Here is a 22,810-nt window from a genome sequence, read left to right as displayed (position 1 = left end):
CCCAACTGAGTTTAGACTCAGAAGTTGGAGACTGAATAACTGGTACACAATTAGTGGAGTCCCAGGAAAACTGAATCAAGACCTTTTCAGCCCATTCACCTTCCTTCACATATCACTGAGTATCAAGATCTTTTGGCAGGTTTCTAGTGACAAAATCTGTTATGAGCTGGAGAGTGGTCTTTTCTAAATTTAAATTTGGCGGATGTGGCACAATACTGTGATAATTTTGTATGTCCTGTTAACGATTTAGATTCTTTTTGTTGTTGCTCTAAAACTTTTAAGAGACCTGGCATTGAACTTTGGCAGCACAGAATTAGAAGGCAGGAGAATTTGGTTCTCACACTGTTATGTTCTCCAACAGCTCCATCAGTATTAAATAAGTGGGCAGTTGGTCTCCACCTGCCTACCATTACTCCGTTTCTGTTGATTCTGAGCCCAAATTCAGAAAGAGTGTTATTTATTGGGTCTCCTCCTAAAATCACACCTGCCCTTACCTTCATCATGTAGGCTTATTGCTGAGGATAGTCAAAGCAACTATAAGATATGAACTAAATAAAGCCTTCTCCTGTGCATGTGTGTGGTGTGTGTAGGACAGAAGGCAGAAAGGTGAACTAATGGCCACTGTTTAAAAATTGGCCAAGTCCCTATAGTCCAAACTTATGTTAACAAACATAAAGGTAGAAAACAGGGGCACCTGGCTGGCTTAGCCGATGGAGCATGCCACTCTTGAATTCAGGGTTATAAGTTCAAGCCCCACATTAGGTATAGAGATTACTTAAAAATAAAACCTTTAGGGCACCTGGGTGGCTCAGTCAGTTAAGCAGCTCTTGATTTTGGCTCAGGTGGTGATCTCACGGTCTGTGAGTTTGAGCTGCTCAGCAAGGAGCCTGCTTGGGATTCTCAATCTCTCCCTCTCTCTCTCTCTCTTTGCTCCTCCTCGGCTTGCGCGCATGTGCTCTCTTTCTCTCTGAAAAACATACTTTGAAAAAATAATAAATAAATAAAACCTTAAAAAAACGTAGAAAACAAAACTGGGACCTGGTACACTTTGAAAATAAGAGTAAAACCTGATGTCTGGTCAGTAGCACATGGTTAAATTTACTCTCATCCTGTAAAGGCAGAAATGGACATGTGCCTTCACCAGCCAGACAGGTGATGAATGGACTTTCCCAAAGACGTCTGGTGGAAACAAGCTCCCAAAACCAAAGATCTGCCTTCCAACATTCCAGGCGTGCAACATCTGTATATTTGGCTGGAGAGTCAGTTAAAACTATGTATATTTAAGTTGATGACAGTTATGGTTTATTTTCACTCTAATTCAGTGACTCCCTTCAAGAAAAAATGTTATCACCCTTCCTCAACCAGCCACACCGTCCCCTCTCCATATATGAGACTACTCACCAAGAATACACCCAGTTCTCATCTCCTGACCCTGCACTGCTTCAACAGACTCCTTGGTAACCCACCGCACCCCAAGTTCCTTAGCGACATGTTCAAGGCCCTTACGACTAGCTTCTCTCATGACCTATGTACACCTGGACCCAGCCACGCATCCTCCGTCACCACCCCCACACTGGCTGTGCTCTCTGGTGTCCACGGATCGCTCAAGACTTTCAATGGCTGCCTCTGCCCTCGCGATCGGGAGCACCAGTTCTTCGCCCTTCACGTACCTCAGACAAGTACTGGGCAGCAACCATGTGCCACGTACCATCCTAGACAGAAAAGTAAGACAGAACGAGTCAGGCAAGGCCCGTCCCGGCGGCCCCGCTAACAAGCACGGCCCACTGCCAGGCCACCACCTCCCCGCGCACTGCGGCCCGCGAACTCCGGCCTGGCCCTCCCTCCCGCTTGAGGGCGCCCGCGCCCGCGCCGGCTCCGAGAGGCAGTTCCCGCCCGAGACGGCTCTGTCTTCTCGTACGGCAGGGGCAAGCGCTGGAGAGAGAGACAAGGGCCACCAGCAGGGCCGGCCTTCGTGCTGCATGCTGCTGGCCTTCGACCCGACCGCTCCCACAACGCAGTCTCCCCGCGGGATCCACACACCTGGCCTCCGCTTCCGGCTCGGTCCGCGGCTTCACGGTAAGGACCCCCGGCAGGGCTGCCCGGCCGAACGCCCGAAGGACCCCGCTTGGGCCGCACAGGCTAGCTGTCGCGGTGCCTGGTGGCCGGGCGCCACGGTGGAAGACCAGGTGCATCTAGACTTGAACTTCAGCCGGGCTGGGGCGCGAACAGCCCAGAGTCTGGGATGGGCTTAAGCCTGGGTACAAAGGACAGGAGTCGCGCGGCTGCAGGCCTAGAGAAGGGGGGGTGGGGGCAGCGAGGAGAGGGGCGGTGTCAAGAAATGGGGCTGAGTGCCTGGGGGATTGGAGAACTGGGCCTCGGGTGTCGGGGTGAGGGTAGAGAATGGGGAGCTGAGACAGAGCTGGGGGAGGGCTGCAGGTCCCCTCTTTGCCTAGGAGGACGAGGGGCTTTGCCGCCGCCCTCCCGGAATCGGAGGAATGGGTGCCTTCGGTGTGGCGGCGAATGCCTAGGCAACCTCCCAAATTTATGATTCTCTGATGGAGTGACTTTTAAGTTGAACACATTTCTTGACCTGTCAACATTTGTTGTAAACCGAGGGCCATGACAGTCATTGCTTAGTTGGCATTAGGAGAGGAAACACATCCTTCCCTAGAGAGCCCCTAGCAGCTTGGCCTTGGTATAGCTGGATGAGGTTCATTCATTCATTAATTCACCAAATACTTTTGAGAGCCAGCTATGTGCTAGGCACTCTGCATAGGTACTGAGAATAAAACCATGAGCAAAACAGATCCCTGCTTTAATGCAGCTGGCCTAAAGGGTGAAGACATAACTGAAGAAAAGGTCCAAGAAGATGTAATAGGGGAAGTGAGCTAAGATCTAGTGGGTGAGGGGCCCAGGGTGGCTCAGGTCATGATCTCAGAGTTGGTGTGATCTGATCGACCTCGCATTGGGCTCTGCGCTGACAATGAAGAGTGTGCTTGGGATTCTCTCTCTCTCCTCTCTGCCCCTCCCTCCCCCTTAAAAAAACAAAAATCAAAAAACAAAAAATATTAAAAGAAAAGATCTAGTGGGTGAATAGGAGGTAACCAGAGGAAACACATTTTGGACTGTGAAAAGGTCTCAGGCAAAAGCTTAAGGCGGGGACTGATATGATTAGATTTGTATTTTTAGTTCACTGGCTGCTGTGTGGAGAACAGATTGTAGAGGCTGGCAGGAGGAGAAATTGAGAGGCCATCGAGGAGGCTGTTGCAGAAGTCTGGGGAGGGTTGATGATGTCTTGGACTGGGTGGTGGCCCTTGAGAAGAGGATTGTATGGATTTGAGATCTATTGCTTAGGCAAAATTGCCAGAACTTGGTGATAACATGGATTTGGAGGGGGTGGGAGGTGAGGTGTCAAGGTTGTTTCTCCCTAGATATATGGTGAGGATTCCGCTTGTTTTTGGGTTACTCACAACCTGAGATGCAAGGGAGAGTGGGTTGGCTGATCTTGCACTAGTTAGGCTGGACTTCGTTTTGTGGTTTGAGTAAGCAAGCACTGCCTTTAATGTGATCATCAGGCTACTTTCAGCCTAAGGGAAATGAGGGTGTTGTCCAGACTGTCCCTGTGTGTGTTCATGGAAGCCTTCTCCATATTTGTTGGCAAATTTAGGAGCTCCACCAGATAATCTTTTGAGACCTAGTCTTTAGTCCTGAAGAGATGATCAGTTTCTCACATGTGAATAGAATTTCACAGTTGAGAGAGACCTCAAATTCTCTTAGTCTGGTTTATAAAATACTTTTATATTCTTTATATCATGTCCACAATTATTTTTTTTTAATTTTTAATGGTTATTTTTGAGAGAGAGAGCATAAGTGGGGAAGAGGGAGACACAGAATCTGAAGCCGACTCCAGGCTCTGAGCTGTCCGCACAGAGCCCGACGTAGGACTCGAACTCATGAAGTGCGAGATCATGACCTGAGCCGAAGTCGGACACTTAACTGACTTAGCTACCCAGGTGCCCTGTCCACAATTGTTTGTTGAGCTCTTACACCATGCTAGACACTAGAAATACAAAGATGGATAGAATAAGACTATATAGGTTCATTTAGTCAATAAAACTGACCTTTGTCCCAGGCAGTGTTTCAGCTGCTACAGATACAAAATGGTTACAACTAGTTCTTGACCTTGGAGTTGCTTGTTCACAAGCCTTGCCCTGAGGACAACCGAGTGTGTTAAAGAATTTGATTTGGGGGGTGCCTGGGTGGCTCAGTCAGTTAAGCGTCTGACTTCGGCTCAGGTCATGATCTCACAGTTCGTGAGTTCGAGCCCCGCGTCGGGCTCTGTGCTGACAGCTCAGAACCTGGACTCTTCTTCAGATTCTGTGTCTCCCTCTCTCTCTGCCCCTTCCCTGCTCATGCTGTGTCTCTCTCTGTCTCAAAAATAAATAAATATTAAAAAAAAAATTTTTTTTTAAAGAATTTGATTTGGGCAGGGGAAGTCCTGACCTATCTGTAAGATTAGATAAGAGATGGTAGGTATCCAGCAGACTTTTTGGGGAGGATGTCCTGGGAACATCCCAGTTCTTGTCCATCCAATTTTCCAATTCTAGAATCGATGGGAGAGCACTATGGGATAGAAGGCCTTATGAATGGAAACAGTTATTGTACCTTTGTGGCCAGGGTGGTTAGCAATGTAAATTGTAAATCCTCTAAAACACCAAGAAAAATTAGGAAGGGAAGGGAATATTGAAGAGACAGGTAGAGTTTAAACTTGAATTCCTCCTGAATGGGTAACTTCTTTGTACATAACTGCCACATGCTTTGGGAGTGTCAGGAATGAGATCCGCTGTTAGCTTGCAAGGCTGCATGGCTCCGGAGGAGGAAGGGTGGGGAGCACAGCACTGAGGGGTCCCTAATCCAGCTTTCTGATGGCAGGAGTGAGATGACCTCAATCTTGAGAAGCCCTCAGGCTCTCCAGCTCACTCTGGCCCTGATCAAGCCTGATGCGGTTGCTCACCCCCTGATTCTGGAGGTAAGAAGGAATCTTAAGCCTCTACTGTATGTCCTGGGCACTGCTTCTGTTTCCTGTGCCACAGGGCCACTTGTGAAGACTGACAGCACAGTCCTGTGCAAGATGCCGAGGAGGTAAAGCTAGGAGCCATGGACTCTGACCCTGAGAAGACTAAAAATCTACTGGAGAATTGGGGCAGATAAAAAATATAAGGATCCAATAAAGTAAGGAGAAGAACCAAACCTCTAGACAATGTGTGTATATTAGTTTTCTATCGCTATGAAACAAATTACCATAAATTTAGCAGCTTAAAACATTTATTATCTCACAATTCTAGAATTTAGAGGTGCAGGAGGTTCAGCTGAGTTTTTCCTCAGGGTCTCACGAGGCCAAAGTCAAGGTATCAGCAGGCCAGGTCCTTATCTGGAGGGTCTGGGGAAGAATCCACATCCAAAGTCATTCAGGTTGTTGGCAGCATTTGGTTCCTATGGTTCTAAGACTGAGGTCCCCATGTCCTTGCTGGCCTTCAGGCGAAGACTCTCAGTTTTTAGAGACCACTCACATTCCTCATCACACAGCTCCCTCCATCTGTAAGACAGGAACAGCATGTTCAGTGCTTCGAATGCTTTAAACCTGACTTCGTCATTGGTGCCTGGCCATATAAAACTCAGCTTTTAAAGAGCTCATGTGATTAATTGGGCTCATCTGGATAATCTTTTTGATTCAACTAATAGCAACCTTAATATCCCTTTTGCCATGTAATGTAACATAATCATGTTGCATGGTATTCAGAGCCCTGTAGAGTAGGGTGCGGAATCTTGGTGGGACTGGGGGAGGGTCATCGTAGGGTTCTGCCGAGGATAGTTTGATAAGTACTCGCTGCGCAGCACTGCTGGGAAAGCTCACCGTGGTGCGGAGAAAGACCAGAGCAGTCAGGAATGGTGGCCTGCAAGTGCTGGGCCCTGGCCAGCAGGAAGGAAGGGTAGACTTTGGTCAGTGCACAGGAGGGCAGGTGTTCCACAGAGGGAGATGCTGAGGCAGGAACGCGGGTGGTGGATCCGAGGGCCACAAGCAGGCTGGGGTGACAGGACGAGAGAATTGGAAGAGGTGGAGGGCAAGGAAAGTACAGCCTTGAGCACTGGCCTAAAGTAGTTATACCTCATTCCATGAGTAAAGTTCTGACCAGAGTGTGACATATAAATTATGGTGTTTTTAATCTGTAACGTGTGATGGTTTGGAGAGAGTGGGACAAACTCAAGGCAGGACCACTATCAAGAGATTTGTATGATGATCCGAGAGGTGGGTTGTGTGGGCTTCAGCTGAAGGGAGGGGCCGAGATGGCACCAGAGGCTCATGTTCTAGCCGTGTGACTGAAGGTCTTTACCTCACCCCACCTTCTTTCTCTTCTGACCCAACACAGGATGGACCATCAAGTCCTGGGCTCTGATGGGTTCTTTTGGTCAGCCTGGATTTCCTTTTCACTCAAATGGTCGCTTTGACTGATTTTTTAAAAATGTTTATTTTTGAAAGAGAGAAAGAGAGTGCACGTATGCCCATGCGCATGCACAGGAGAGGGGTAGAGAGAGAGGGAACAGAGGATCTGAAGCCGGCTCTGTGCCCACAGCAGACAGCCCAATGTGGGGCTTGAACCTGTGATCCATGAGATCATATCCTGAGCCAAAGTCAGGTGCTTACCCGACTAAGCCACCTAGGCGACCCATCCTTTTGACTTATTTGTATCTTTTTTTGTTTTGTTTTGAGAGAAAGAAGGGGTGCAAGTGAGTGAGGGGCAGAGAGACAAAGGGGGGCAGAGAGACAGAGGGAGGGTGGGAGGGAGAGAGACACAGAGAGACAGAGAGAATTCCACGAAAGGCAGAGAGAGAAAGAGAGAAAGCCGGGGCTCACTCAAAGTGTGGCTGTAGTTCACCTGAAGTGGGGCTCAAGCTCATCTGATGTGGGACTTGAACTCACGAACCGTGAGATCATGACCTGAGCTGAAGTCAGACATTTAACCAACTGAGCCACCCAGGCACCCCATCCCTTTGACTGATGTTTATCTTTGACGTGGTGTTTATCCAGGCTGTTCATCAGCAGATTCTGAGCAACAAATTCCTTATTGTACGAATGAGAGAACTTCTGTGGAGAAAAGAAGATTGCCAGAAGTTTTACCAAGAACACGAAGGTAGGATCAGCAGTCCTCTGAATGGGAGGCTTCTCTGTCCCACGAGGTGTGCAAGGACACATAATGGCAGGCTGTCTCTGACCTACCAACTGTAAAGTTATAGCCATTTTCTAAAGTCTGGCTTTATACACAAACTTTTCATGATTGTCAATCTTTTAAAAATATTTTCTAGGAGGGTTCTACTTCGTAGCCCAACCGGAAATTTAGTTTTATGTCCTGATGATATCAGTAGGTATAGGGGATGTTTACTCTGTCAGACATTGTCCTCATGCTCATGGTTTCTCTGAATTTTCCCCACAGCCCTATGAGGTAGATACTGTTAGGTCTCCAGCACATGGATTAGGAACCTGAGCTGGGGAAATTAATGACTTACCTGAAACTGCACAGGCTGTAAGTGGCAGAGCCTGTGTTCAGACCCAGTATATCAGACTCCTTGTTCCTTTTTTTCCAAAATGGTTTTTATCATTCCAAGTAAGGAGACCTAAGTACAAAAAGTGCTCTTGGGCACCAGTGTCTGGATGAAGTTACTCTCTCTCTTTGCAGGTCGTTTTTTCTATCAGCGGCTGGTGGAGTTCATGGCCAGGTACTTCTAATTTTGGTTTGGGCATCTTTATCCACCAAGATTTCTCTCTGTTGCTCCTAAACTTGTTAATTTCATGTGACGCTCTTTGAAGTTGTAATCGGTGTTAAATGTCTGAAGAGACATGGGCTTGGAGCCATGATTAAGCCAACACTGACCTGGTGGCCACCTGCCATGGTGCTTATTGGTCCTGTGGCTATAGAAGAGTATTGTTGAATGCTACTTAACAACTCTGCTGACCTCTGTGGCCTTTTGTATGTACACAGCAGGGGCCTTCCATCACCTCCTGTTTGAAGCAGTGTTGGTACTGAGCTAGAAAGGCAGGGTAACTCTCAGGGTGGAATGTCCCTTTATTTGTGCCCTGCTCACAGTTTGCCCTCCTAGACCACATAGCCGGATTCCTGACACCTGCTCCTTTTGTACACAGTGGGCCAATCCGAGCCTACATCCTTGCCCGCAAGGATGCCATCCAGCTTTGGAGGACACTGATGGGACCCACCAGAGTGTTTCAAGCACGTCACGTGGCTCCAGATTCAATTCGTGGAAGTTTTGGCCTCACTGACACCCGCAACACAACCCATGGCTCTGGTGAGTCTGCCTCCCCTGCCCTCGGCCACAGTGAGGGAGGATGATTTAGGGCTGGTGGTCAGGCCCTGTGAGGGAGTTGAGAGCCAGGTATCCCGCCATGAACTTTCCTCCCTCCAGGCATTTCTGGCCCTGTGTGGCCGTCTGGGCAAATGTGGCCCCAGGACCGAGGGTCAGCAGGACTAGAGGCTCAGGTTTCTGAATCTGACTCTAACTGCCTCTTACCTCCTTCCTGCACTCCCTATGAGAACCCCTTCTCTTTCTTACCTCCTCTTACAGACTCTGTGGTTTCAGCCAGTAGAGAGATCGCGGCCTTCTTCCCTGACTTCAGTGAACAGCGCTGGTATGAGGAAGAGGAGCCGCAGCTGCGCTGTGGCCCTGTGCGCTATAGTCCAGAGGGAGGCATCCACTGCGCGGCCGGAGCAGGAGACCCGGGACCAGCCTGCCGCAGGCCTGTGGGTCTGTGAAGACTGGTGGAATTGCCCAGCCTTCTCTCGGAGACCTCGTAGGACCGGGGAGGCCTGGGGATCGTGGCGCCATCTCTGCCGGGCACCACGCCTACCTGAGGATCTAGCTCCTCACTGCCACCTCCTCTAGAATCTAGCTGTCTATCTACCTCTTTTCCAGAACGTTCATGGGTGGTTCAGAGGAATAATGGCTCCTCTTTTTTCCTGAGAACTAGTCATCTTTTTCAAAGAAGAGGTTGCCTAATCGACTTGCCTGAAAAATGCAGTGACTCTGTATAAGCAACATTTGGCCTACCTTCTTCAATAAAAGTCAGTCTACTGAATCCTGAAGGCTAGGAGCCCTACTCTAGGTGTTTTCTCTCTCTCCTTCCGTGGAGTAATTAAACCTTTCCTGAAGCCAAGTTTCCGGTCTGCTCTAAATGGAGAGAATTGTGTAGAAATCCCCCAGGAGGTTCACACACAGTGTGCAGCTTGTCAAGTGCATAAAGGCACCCAGCGCTGAGTGTGGGCGCTTGGTATAGGGCTGCATCCTGGGGGAAGGAGCACCTTTCATTTGAATAAAGATGTGTCTGCTAGCGGAGGCATGTGTTTATGATTCACTTTTTTTCTGATTTGCACAAAGCAGTAAAGTTAGCCATGTCTCTGTTGTAGCTGAGGATGACAGTTATCTATTGCTGCATTACAAATCATCTCAAAATTTACTGGCTTAACACAATAATGGTCTATTTTTACGTGTCTCTGGATTGGTTGAGTGGTTCTGCTGGTCTGACTTGAACTCACTCATGTGGCTGCATTCGGCAGATGGGTCAAATATGGTCTTTTATCCTGAGCTTCTTCATAGCATGGTTGTTTCAGGGTTCTAAGAGGTCAGGCCCCCATTCGCAAGCTTCTGCCTATATCATGTTTGCTAATATCCCATTGACCAAAACAAGTCATGTGGCCAAGCCCAGAGGCCATGTGGGAAGAGACCACATGAGGGCACTGATACCGGGAGGTACGAATCATAAGGGGCCATTATTATGACAATCTACCATACTGGGAGTAGTGAGGAACCTTAAATTTATATAGGATTTGTGAAAACAGATATTTGCACAAGCCAACAAAGGAGATGAAGAGATAGCCAGAGAAAGAAGGAAAAAACCAAGGATGTGTGCATCAGGAAAGTCAAGACAAGAGAGTGTTTCTGGAAAATGAAGCAATGTTGAATGTTGAGAAGTCCAGGATGAAGCCTTTAAAATACCTCTAAATGTGACAGCACAGAGGTCACTGTGACCTTGGCAACAGCAGCATCTCTGTGGCAATAAGGGGCTTACCTCACATGGAAGATAATGGGCTAAAGCATTTATGCTGTTGTACTACCTTTGGGCTTAGAGTGACATGCCTAGGAGTCTTACATCTGAATCTAGAAATGTACCTGCATATGCTCCCATCTTCTCTTCTCTTCCTGTTACAACACAGGAAAGGGCCCTGCTTCCCATTAAGTCAGCCCTTCCACGTGCTCTGAATCCCATCTTGCTCTTTTGGTTTTCTAGTCTCTAGTACACTTTTACCTCTCTCTACTGAGTCCGTTTTAGTGTCTCCCACTTTTCAAAATCTTTCTAACCTCACTTTCCCCTTCAGCTACCTGTGTTTCTTCCTCTCTGGACAAAGAACCCACATTAGTTGTCTATGCTAACAGGCTCATCCCCCTTGTCTCAGCAGCCCACTCCAGTGTGGCTTACACACTAACCCACCGGAAGAGACTGGTTTCTTCATGCCTTTGTCACTGTTGCCCAGCACAGTGCCAGACATAGGAGTCATTGCTTTGTTAATAGAACTAGGCTATTCATACTCTGGCTTTTGATATCACTTAGGATTCCTCTATCTCTGAAGTCTTTAAATCCTACTTTTTTTTTTAAGTTTATTTATTTATTTTGAAGGGGGGGGTAGGGCAAAGAGAAAGAGGGAGAGAGAGAGAATCCCAAGCAGGCTCTACTCTGTCGGCGCAGAGCCCTGTGTGAGGCTTGAACTCATGAACTGCTAGATCATGGGCTGAAACCAAGAGTTGGATGCTTAACTGACAGCCACCCAGGCACCCCTAATTCCTGCTTTTATTTTTTTTTTAATTTTTATGTTTATTTACTTATTTTGAGAGAGAGAGAGAGAGAGAGAGAGAGAGAGAGAGAGAGAGACAGCACAAGCAGGTGAGGGGCAGAGAGAGAGGGGGATAGAGAATCCCAACAGGCTCTGCACTGAGTGCAGAGCCTGACGTGGGTCTCAATCTTGAGAACTATGAGATCATGACCTGAGCTGAAATCAAGAGCTGGTCACTTAACTGACTGAGCCACCCAGTTACCCCTAAATCCTACTTTTAAATCATAGTCTTCTGTATCCCTCTGTCACGTCTTCTAAATCTAGACCATTCACTAGTCCACTCTCCTAGGTAACTTTTTCATATATTCTCTCTCCAAATCTCCAACAACCTCTTCCTTCTTTTTCACTGTCTAGCTGTTGACCCTGCTTCCTCTTTCAGGAAGATAACAGAAACAGTCAAGAGAGAAATTCCTCAGACTCCCAAGACCTCACTGAGTACCTACTTGCATCTGTGCTCACATACTCTGCTTCCTTCCTGTTAGGATGGGCAATGGACAAACCTTCTAAGCTCCTGTCTAAAGCTTTCCCAAATTTGTACAGGAGATCTTATTGCCTCCTACCTTTTCAAGTAATTATTTCCTATGCTTCCTGCACCATCAAGAAATAGATCTTACAAACATGCTATAGTTTCTCTCATTAATAAATTAAACAAACAATTCTTTATCCTTTCTTGTTTCTTTTTTTTCTTTACATCCAAGTCAGTTGGCATACAGTGCAATAATGATTTCATGAGTAGAATCCAGTGATTCATCCCCTGCATATAACACTCAGTGCTCATCCCAACAGGTGTCCTCCTTAATGTCCCTTGCCCATTTAGCCCCTCCCACCCACCCACAACCCCTCCAGCAACGCTCAGTTTGTTCTCTTGTATTTAAGAGTCTCTTATGTTTTATCCCCTCCGTTTTTAGATTATTTTAAAAGCAAACCTTTCTTAACACCACATCTCCTTCATGCCACTGTCTCATGTCTCTGCTCATCTCTATAGCAAAACTCTCAACAGAGTAACCTACAACAGCAATGACCAGTGACTTCAGTCTAGACAAAATGGTATAGACCCATTTATCTCTGCTCCTCCCTGCTGAGTACAACTATAAACCTGAAAATATGCAAGAAACAATCAAGGAGAACTCTAGAAGGTTGCCTGAAGGATAAATGGTTTGAGACTTCTGGACTGGAGGAACAACACAGCAACAGGGCATCTTAGGTCTCCCCACACAACAGAACAAGGTGGTCCAGACGAGGCATTTCCCAAACCCTAACCCGGCACTAGATGACAGCCCATATGGCCTATTCTTTCCCATGACTAAACAGACTAAATAGAAAGTCCAGCTGAAAACTCCAGGCAAACTGACAAAGGAGATTGATTAGGAGTGCCAGCTATCAATAAGCAGCCAGGGGAAGCACTCTACTTCCTAGCCAAGTCTGAGGCTACCCTCCCTCATGGAAAGATACCAAGGTGGTGGCATAGCACCCACAAGAGAGACCAAAACAAATGCCCCAAGTCCAAGTTCTGTGACCAACGTTAGATGTCAAAGTTAAAGGTACAGTTGCAAGATCCAAATCAATCCTATATCTGAGTTCAGTGTCCAGGACAAGTTGAGTTTCAAACCAAGATTCCAGTCTAAGACCAAGGTCCCCTAATCTAGGTCTAGAATTCTGGTTCAGATCAATATTCCAGATCTAAAGTCATATCCTGATGTAGGTCTGATGTCCAAGTCTGAGGTCTTGATATGAGATCAAAGTCTTAGGATAGAAGTTGAAGCTCAAGTAACAAGGTCCAAGGCCTGGGTCCATCACCAAGGACCAAGTCTGAGGATAGGTCCAACATCACAGACAAACAGAGTTCCACAATTGAGATTTGATGTTCAAGTCCACGGTTCCAATTCTATGTCCAAAGACCAATTTGAGATCTAAGGGCCAAGTCCAAGATCCAGCCCCAAGTCTGAGGTTCCAGGTTCAAGGCCCAGGTCCAGAGTTTGAGAACAAAGTCCCTAAGTCTATTCCAACATTCAGGTCAAGGTCCAGGTCCAAGATCCATGTCCATTTCCAAAGGCCAAGTCTAACATAAGTATCCAAGATCAAATGCAGATCCACATCCTAAGTTCAGGTCCAAAGGGCAGATCCATGTTTAGAACATTCAATGTCCAAGATACAGTTCTAATATCAAAGTCCAAGTCCATGTCCAAGGACCAGGTTTAATGTCAGGACTAACTTACAAGCCAATTCCATATCCAATGTCTACAACAAGGTTCAGGAGCAGGCCAGTGTTTAGTTCCAAACACTATATCCTAGATCTGGATCCAAGTCGAGGTCCATGGTCCAAGTCCAATATCTATGTTCATATTTGAGGCTCAGGTCCAATGTCAGCATTTGATGTTAAATCTAGGTCCAGGTTTACAGTCCAGATTCAAGACACCTGTTCAAGGTTGAGGTACATTCAACCACTTCCAAAGTCCAGGTTCAGGTCAAGACACAAAGTCTGGATCCAAAGTCAGGTCCAGTACAGAGGTTCAATGACCAAGTCCAGGGTCCAATTCTAGGTCCACTTCCCAGGTCTAAGGTGAGTCCAAAATCCAGATTAAATCCATGTCTGAAGTCCAGTTTGAATATCTAGTACAAGGTTGAGTTCCAGTTCCAAGATCCAGATTGAAGTTCTAGTTCCAAGAACATGTATAATCCATTCTAAGTTATAGGATTGGGGGCCAGAAATGAGGTTCAGCTTTAAGGTCTGATATTCACATTTGAGATCTACATCCAGGACTGAAGCCTAAGTCTAAGAACTAAATCCAAGTCTGAGGTCCAGGATCATTGCCAAAATTCACTGGTGAGATCCAAAATCTTGTTCGTAGATTCAGGTCCAGGTCAAAGATCCAAATGTAGGTACAATTCTATATTTCAGGTAAGATCCATTATCCAAGGAAATGTAAGATTTGAGATCCAAGTCCAAGATCTGGGTAGAGATTCAATTGCCAGATATAAGGTCAAGTACAAGGAATACAGGTCACTGCCAGGTTTAAATTTCAGATCTGAGGTCCAAGATACAGTTCCAAGTAACAAGTCCTGGTCCATGTCTAATGACAAAGTATAGTGTCAAAAGTATATGTTCCAGGAGCACCTGGATGGCTCAGTTGGTTGAGTGTCCAAGTCTTGGTTTTGGCTCAGGTCATGATCTCCCAGTTGGTAAGATTGAGACCTGCATTGGGTGCCACACTAACCCCATGGAGCCTGCCTGGAATTCTTTCTTTCTTCCTCTCTCTCTGCCCCTCCCCTGCTCATTCTCTCTGTCTCTGTCTCTGTCTCTCTCTCTCTCTCTCTCTCTCTCTCTCTCTCAAAAAATAAATAAATTTTAAACAAACATTTTTTTAATTAAAAAAAAAAAAAAACAACCAGTATATGTTCTAGGTAAAATCAAAGCTTTAGGTCTAAGTCCAACATCCAAAACCAGGTCCAGATTTAGATCCAAAGATTAGTCCAAGTTCATATACAAATTCTGGCCCAAGGTCCAGGTCCAAGGTGCATTTACATCATCCAGATCATGGTCCTAAGTCCAAGATACAGATTGAAATCTGAGTCCCAGCTCCAAGCATGTGTCAGATCCTTGACCAAGGTCCAGATCTAATGTCAGTTCCTAAACACTGAACAAATCCAGGTCTGTGGTTGAGTTCCAAGGTTCAGGTTCAAAGTTCATGTTCATGTCCAGCTCCAATGACCAAATAAAAAAATCCAGGTTCAGGTCCAAATTCCAGTTAAAGGTTATATCCAAGAGGGGTGCCTGGGTGGCTCAGTCGGTTAAGCCTCCAACTTTGGCTCAGGTCATGGTCTCACAATTCTTGAGTTCAAGCCCCATGTTGGGCTCTGCACTGGCAATGTGGAACCTGCTTGGGATTCACTCCCTCTCTGCCCCTCTCCCACTTGTGCTTCCTCTCTCTCTGTCTCTCTCAGTAAATAAATAATGATTTTTTTAAAGGTTATATCCAAAAAACTTGGAAAATCTAGGTCCAAGTTTCAGGTCCAATGTTCATATGCATATCTTAAGTTCATGTCTAAGATCCAGATCCAATGTACAAGTCTAATGTCAGGTATAAGTTACAGGCCCCATCTAGGTCTAAGTTTCAAGCTCAATGTCCAGGAGAAGGTCAAAGTTCAGGATGGACATCCAGGTCTAAATCCTTGGCCCAAGGTCACATCCACATCCAGGTCTGAAGTCTAGGCTGGGGTCAGATCCAGGGTCCAGGTATAAAGTTCAAGCCCTCTGTTAGAAGTTCAGATTCAGGGGTGCCTGGTGGCTCAGTTGGTTGAGTCTGACTTCAGCTCAGGTCATGATTTTGAAGTTCATGGGTTCGAGCCCCATGTCAGGCTCTGTGCTGACAGCTTGGAGCCTGGATCCTGCTTTGGATTCTGTATCTCCCCCTCTCTCTGCTCCTCCACTGCTCATTCTCTCTCTCTCTCTCTCTCTCTCTCTCTCAAAAATAAACATTAAAAAAATAGTAAAAATAATAAATCTAGATTTATAAGCAAATACAATGTCTAAGGTTAGATTCAAAGTCCAGAACTGTTCAGATACATAGTTCAGATATGAATCTAGTTTCAAGGTCCAAGTCCAAAGACCATGACAATGTCCAAGGCCAAGGACCAGGTTGAGATTCACGTGTGATTTAAGTCCTAGGTCAGGGCCAGAGATCAAGATTTGAAATCAAAATTTAAGGCTCAGGAACAAGGTCCAAAGTCTACTTCCAAGATCCAGGTGCAGGTCCCATGGTCCATGTCTACATGAAAGTGTAGGTCCAATGTCCACAACCAAGGTTAGGTCCAGGCCCACATCCAAAGTTGAGGTACAAGGTGAATGTCCAATTTTAAGGGGGGAGGTTGAAGATAAACCAGTAAGTTCCAAGGCACAGTTCCAAAACCCAGAGCCAAGTCCAAAGAGTAGGCCTAATGTCAAATCTAATTTCAATGTCAAATTTAGGTCCAGGCCCAAATCCAAGTGCTGGGTCCAAGGTCCAAGTCCATATCCAAAATCCAGATCTGATCTCCCAATCAAAGTTTCAATCACTCTTCCAAAGGCCAAGGTCTAGGTCTAAGGTCAGGTTCAATGTTCTGGTCAGGTTGCATCCGGTTCCAAGTACAAATTCAAAGTTCATATACAGAGTTCAGGTCAATGTCCCAAAGATACCACCTCACGCCTGTAATGGGTTGAGTTGTGGCCCTCAAAAATTCATATGTTGAAGTCCTAACTCCAAGTACCTCAGAATGTGACCTTATTTGGAAATAGGGTTGTTGCAGATGTAATTAGTTAAGATGAAGTCATACAGGAGTAGGTGGACTCCTAATTCAGTATGACTGGTGTCCTTATAAAGAGAAGAAATTTGGCACAGACACACGTACAGGGGGAACTACCATGTGAACATGAAGACAGATATTGGGGCAATTCGTCTACAAACCAAAGAATGCTAAAGATTGTCAGAAAAACACCAAAAGCCAGAAGAGAAGTATGAAATGCATTTCTCCCTCCCAGCCCTCAAAAGGAATCAACCCTGCCAACATCTTATCTTGAACTTCTAGCTTCCAGAACTGTGAGACATAACTTTCTGTTGGTTAAGTGACCCAGTTTGTGGTACTTTGTTACGACAGCCCTACCATATAAAACTCACGCTCCAAATCAAGGTCTAAGGTCCAGGTCCGTGACCAAGGTCTAGATATAAACTCAGGTCCAAGATTCTGGGAAAATAAAGGTGAAGAACTGAATTATAAGGTTGGAATCCAGTATCTAAATATTGTCCAAGGCCCGGGGTCTAAGTCCAGGACAAATTCCAAGGCCTGAGTAAAAGGTTCACATCCACTTACAATTTTTAGCTTACGATTGTTTCCAAGGAACTGGACAAATTCAGGTCCAAGGTGCATGCCCAACATACATGTGCAGACCTAAGGTCCATGACCAAGGTCAGGTTTAGATGTACACATGAAGTTAAAGCTCCAGATCCAAGTATAGTTCAAAGGTAAAAGTGAATAAATACATATAATAAGAGGTAATCTTTTACTTTCACTTTCTTAATGGTGTCTTTTGAAGCACAATAGCTTTAAGTGTTTATTAAATCCATTTTGTCATTTTTTTCCTCTTATTTGTTGTGCTTTTGGTGATCTAGAACTTCATTGCCTAACCTAAGATCATAAAGGCTTGTGCCTATGTTTGATAATTTTAGCTCTTACCTTTAGGTCTTTCATTCATTTTGAGAGCAAATTACATATCTGATAAAGGGCTTGTATCAAAAATATATAAAGATTTCTCAAAACTCAATAATAGGAAAACAAACATTCAATAAAGAATATGAGCAAAATGAAAAGATGTTAAACATCATTACCCATTAGTGAAATATAAAGTAAGACCATGATGAGATAGCACTATACATCTATTAGAATGTCTAAAATTTAAAATATTATCCATTCCAAGTGTTGGTAAGAATGTGGAGGAACTGAAAGTCTCATACTCTGCTGGTATAAAAAAATGGAACAACCACTTTGGAAAAATTTGGTAGTTTCATAGAAAGTCAAACATACACCCATCATAAGACCCAGTCATTCCACTCCTAATGTTTTTACCCAAGATATCTGAAAGCATATGCCCATACAAAGACTGGTACATGAATGTTCACAATATAGCCAAAATTGGAAACAATCGAAACGGGTAAATGAATAAATTGTAATTTATCCACATAATGAAATATTATTCGGCAATAAAAAGAATGAGCTAGGGGCGCCTGGGTGGCTCAGTCAGTTAAGTGTCTGACTTCAGCTCAGGTCATGATCTCATGGTTCGTGGGTTCAAGCCCCGTGTCGGCCTCTGTGCTGGCAGCTCAGAGCCTGGAGGCTGCTTCCGATTCCATGTCTCCCTCTCTCTCTGCCCCTCCCCCGCTCACACTCTGTCTCTCAAAAATAAATAAATGTAAAAAATAAAAATTAAAAAAAGAGAATGAACTATTGATACATGATGTGGATAATTCTCAAAATAATTATGCTGAGCAAAATAAGCCATTTTTTTCTTTTTTTTTTAATTTAAGTTAATTATCATACAGTATAGTCCTGGCTTCAAGAGTAGAATCCAGTGATTCATCTCTTACATATGACACCCAGTGCTCATCCCAAAAAGTGCTCTCCTTAATGCCTATCACCCATTTAACCCTCGCCCCCCAACCACCTCCACTCTAGCAACCCTCAGTTTATTCTCTATATTTAAGAGTCTCTTATGGTTTGCCTCCCTCTCTGTTTTTACCTTATCTTTTCTTTCCTTCCCTATGTTCATCTGTTGAGTTTCTCAAATTCCACATATGAGTGAAATCATATATCTGTCTTTCTCTAACTGACTTCTTTCACTTAGCATAATACCCTCTAGTTCCATCCACTTTGTTGCAAATGGCAAGATTTCATTCTTTTTCATCACCACATAGTATTCCATTATATATATATTACATCTTCTTTACCCATTCATCAGTTGATGGACATTTGGGTTCTTTCCATAATTTGGCTATTGTCAATAGTGGTGCTATAAATGTTGGGGTGCACGGGCCCCTTTGAATCAGCATTTTTGTATCCTTTGAGTTAATACCTCAAAATTCATCAAATTGTATACTTTATTTTTAAAAAATTGTTTTATGTTTATTCATTTTTGAAGGACAGAGAGAGACAGAGCACAAGCAGGGGTGGGGCAGAGGAGGGGGTGGGGACACAGAATCTGAAGCAGGCTCCAGGCTCTGAGCTGTCAGCACAGAGCCTGACGTGGGGCTCAAACTCACGGACCGTGAGATCATGACCTGAGCCGCAGTCGGACGCTCAACCGACTGAGCCACCCAGGTGTCCCCCAAATTGTATACTTTAAAAGTGTTCAGTTGGCTGAATGTCAATTATACCTCAATAAAGCTTTAAAAAAGGAAAACAGAATATCTGTCCAAGTATTTTTTTTAAAGAAAAAAGTTGGGTAAGGGGCGCCTGGGTGGCTCAGTCGGCTGAGTGTCCGACTTTGGCTCAGGCCATTATCTCACAGTTCATGGGTTAGAGCCCCTCGTGGGGCTTTATGCTGATAGTGCTGAGCCTGCTTCGGGTTCTCTATCTTCCTCTCAACCCCTCTCTGCTTGTGCTCTCTCTCTCCTCAAAATAAATAAACATTAAAAAAGTTGGATAAATAATCAGGGTTAACAACAGTTCATTTTCACCAGTAATGGGTTTTTGGCTTTAGAATGTAAACAGTTTTTAAGCAAATTCATTGTCTAAGATTTACTGGGTTCATGTAAATAGTGAAAGAATGAATCATTGCAGACACTGAGCTAGTAGAAGTCTGGGTACATCAAGAACCTTTTTGTCAAGGTGTGAAGGCTTAAAATAATTGCTGAAACACAAAGATGTTTCTGTGCCCACCACTCCCTCAAACTCTGGGCCCCTAGTGTTAGAGCACACAAACGGACACAAGAATGAGCCTTTGCCAGTTCCCAAATACAATGCATGGGTTTGTAGTGGGGAAAGGGAACTAAAGTGAACTTGTAAGTAGAGGTTCTGAGCCAGTTCAATGCACCACTGTTGCTGCTCCCACTGCTGACTGCGTAACTGACATGGGTGTTGTACATCCTGTACTGAGAATGCTCCTGTGTGTTCAGGGACTTGCACACATATGTAAGTGATCTCTGGCTGGCTCAACAGAAACAACAGAGAATCCCAGGGGCAGGAGAAACCACGGCTCCAAAGACCTAACATCTGTCAGAGAACTCAGAATGGACAAGGTCAGTGGGACAGAAAGGAAAGGGCCCTGGAATGAGAGCTGGACTTCAAAAACTGGTTCATCTTCCAAAGCTAAGTTTAACAGTGAAAAGAAATCGTAATAGATGCTACATGTTGTGCAGTTACTATCTCCCAGACACAGATCTGGCTCCATATGACCATTATGTCCTGTAAGAGAATAACTTCTAAGGCTTAAAAATGATTATTTACAGAAGATGGCAATATGTATTTGTTTTAACCTGAAATCAAGTAAATTCATTTTCTATTTCTGCAACTGGGTACATCTTATTTCAAATCAAATAAAACACTTATGATTAAAACACACCAGATTAATAAAAAATATTTTCAGTATAGATTCAGCTTTAAAACAGGTGGTAACAGAAATCCAACAAAATGTGGACATTTCAAAAGACAGATACCTCTTCACAGTAGCTATTAGAACATTCAAAAGTTTTCTCACCTATCAGCCTCCCACCACACAAAATCCTCTCCCATAGAATTGGAATCTCTAAGCTCAAACACTCGTTTACCCAAAAAATTCTGTCCCATGAATTCATTATCCTACAAATTCTCCCTCGGGCTTATTTTTCTCGGTCACATATGGCCCTAAGGAGCCTGGGCCCTTGAATCATCCAAGGTCAGGGTGAAGAGTGGGACTTGCTTCCCCCTATGAGCAGCTCTGGATGCCTAAGCTGAGCCCAACTTTATCCCAGCTCTCCAAGAGCACCCTGGATTCACCAACCTGCATTCTAAGGCTCTGAGATCTCCTTAAGATCCATGATCTCCTTAAGAGTTATAAATGCCTAAGTCTCATCCCACCTTTCTCTCTTCCTCCCTGGAGAGAGGCTCACCTTAAGGCCCAGCAGAAGCCACATGTGAGGGCTTTAATTCCCATCTCTCACCGCAAGGTCTAGAAAGAGGTATCACTGAGGTCAGGGTATGAAAGGCGCTCTCACGAGGTGGAAAGTAGGAGCAGAGGCAGGGGAGGTGGGCATGATGATGGAAGCAGCTGCAGAAAACCAGGACCCCTGGGGGCACCTGGGTGGCTCAGTAGGTTGAGCGTCTGACTCCTTTTTTTTTTTTTAATTTAAAAAATTTTTAAATTTATTTTAGATAGAAAGAGTAGGGGAGAGGCAGAGAAAGAGTAGAGAGGGGCAGAGAGAGAGACAGACAGACAGAATCTGAAGAAGACTCCAGGCTCTGAGCTGTCAGCACAGAGCCCGACGTGGGGCTCCAACTCATGAACTGCAAGATCATGACCTGAGCCGAAGTTGGACACTTAACCAACTGAGTCACCCAAGTGTCCCAAGTTTCCGGTTCTTGATTTTGGCTTAGGTCATGATCTCGCGGTTCATGGATTTGAGCCCCACATCAGACTCTGCACTGATGGTGTAGAGCCTGCTTGGGATTCTCTCTCTCACTCTCTCTCTGCCTCTGTCTTTCTCTCTCAAAATAAATAAACTTAAAAAAGGAAAGGAAAAGAAAGGAGAGGAAAGGAAAGGAAAGGAAAGGAAAGGAAAGGAAAGGAAAGGAAAGGAAAGGAAAGAAAACCAGGACCCCTGGGTTGAGTTGAGAGTGCACTCCTACAAAGCCTCATGGGAAAATGGCCTCTAAAGGCAGATCTGTTAACACGTTAAAGCTGTGCAAAGGTAGGATGGTGTAATGGGAGTGTCTCTATTACCCAGGGAGGCAGAGGGTAGGGAATCAGTCACAGCAACATGAGCTGACCTTGGAAGGTTCTATCCTCATCCCCATGAAGTCAGGAAAGGGGCAGACACAGCAAGTAGCCCCTCCAGTGCCCTCTCTGCACACCCCCAAAAACACTCTTCCCCACAGTCCCAGCCTGCAGGCACTTCAACATTAAAAGAAAATTTGGGAAACAAAGGAAGGAGTCTGTACTGAGAGACAAAGCTAAGAAAAAAAAAAGGGGGGGGGATGAAGCATTTGTGGGGCTAAATAAAACTTCCCCAAAAGGGGCAGAACCAGAGAACCTTAGGGGCATGTTTGAAGGACGAAGCCAGCAGGAACACAGGAACTGAACACTGGTCTCAGTTTTACTCAGCAGGCCCTACAGTTTTTGAGTCTGGGATCTCTTTTTTTTTTTTTTTTTTTAATTTTTTTTAATACATTTATTTATTTTTGAGAGACAGAGAGAGAGAGAGCACAAGTGGGGGAGGGGCAGAGAGAGAAGGAGACACAGAATGCGAAGCAAGCTGCAGGCTCTGAGCTGTCAGCACTGAGCCCGATGCGGGGCTCGAACCCACAAACTGCGAGATCATGACCTGAGCTGAAGTCGGATGCTCAACCTACTGAGCCACCCAGGCGCCCCGAGTCTGGGATCTCTTAACATCCATCAGAAACCAGCCATTTGCCCCTACAGCAAAACTTCAGCCATTCCTCCCTAGGCAGGACATTCTATGAACCCCAACTGTCCTCGGAGTGTTTGCCTCCTTTTCCCATCCTTTCCTCCACCCACAACCCTTTATTCTGAAGATCTCACAACACCTTAAGCCTGTCATTGTGGAGACTGTGCCATCCTAGACCCGATCTCAATCCCTTTTCCACGAAGGAAGACAAAGGAGGGAGGGACTTCTGACTGAAGACTCCTGAAGCTATCTGCCCCGGCCTGGACAGAGGTCTCCTCTGCACCTCTCCCGTGATTCCCGAATCTGACAGTGGTCTCACTAAGCCAGGCCCGTGTAGTATCTCTACAACCTCTGTGTGGATTTGATTATTTTTTACAGTTTTTATTTGATTTTGAGAGAGAGAGAGCGTGTGTGTGAGGGAAGGGAAAGAGAGAAAGGGAGAGAGAGAATCCCAAGCAGGCTCCTCTCTGACAGCATGGAGCCTGATGCAAGGCTCTAACTCACAAACCATGATAACATGATGCAAGCTGAAGTCAGATGCTTAACCATCTGAGCCACCCAGGCACCCTGTGTGGATTTTAATAGAAAACAAATATTTTTTCTTTCCATCATGTTGGCCAAGAAGGGAGTGAGACAAATCAGGAATCTGGGCCATCTGGGCCCTGGGGATGTAAGACAGGTGAGAGCGGCTTTAGCAGCATAGTGAGGACGGATGTGGGTGGGTGG

General features: G+C 45.3%; 1 protein-coding gene across 8 annotated transcripts; it reads left to right on the top strand.

Annotated features, from left to right (window-relative positions):
• The first annotated feature begins 1,882 nt into the window (after positions 1-1,882).
• Positions 1,883-9,402, top strand: NME6 (NME/NM23 nucleoside diphosphate kinase 6). Of its 8 annotated transcripts, none has more exons than XM_042929220.1 (6): positions 1,883-2,076; positions 4,933-5,029; positions 7,088-7,190; positions 7,734-7,773; positions 8,198-8,358; positions 8,635-9,402. In XM_042929220.1, the coding sequence occupies exons 2-6, from the start codon at positions 4,940-4,942 to the stop codon at positions 8,820-8,822; spliced, it is 582 nt and encodes a 193-aa protein (XP_042785154.1). In that variant the 5' UTR covers positions 1,883-2,076; positions 4,933-4,939; the 3' UTR covers positions 8,823-9,402. The 8 variants fall into 8 exon arrangements, with proteins under 8 accessions (XP_042785154.1, XP_042785153.1, XP_042785148.1 ...); XM_042929214.1 differs by lacking the exon at positions 1,883-2,076 and adding an exon at positions 2,117-2,186; XM_042929216.1 differs by lacking the exon at positions 1,883-2,076 and adding an exon at positions 2,136-2,258 and having other exon boundaries at positions 8,650-9,402.
• The last annotated feature ends 13,408 nt before the right edge of the window (positions 9,403-22,810 follow it).

This window comes from Panthera leo, chromosome A2 (assembly GCF_018350215.1).
Source record: "Panthera leo isolate Ple1 chromosome A2, P.leo_Ple1_pat1.1, whole genome shotgun sequence".
NCBI classification, from domain to species: Eukaryota; Metazoa; Chordata; class Mammalia; order Carnivora; family Felidae; genus Panthera; species Panthera leo.
This window is presented reverse-complemented; position numbering and strand designations above follow the sequence as displayed.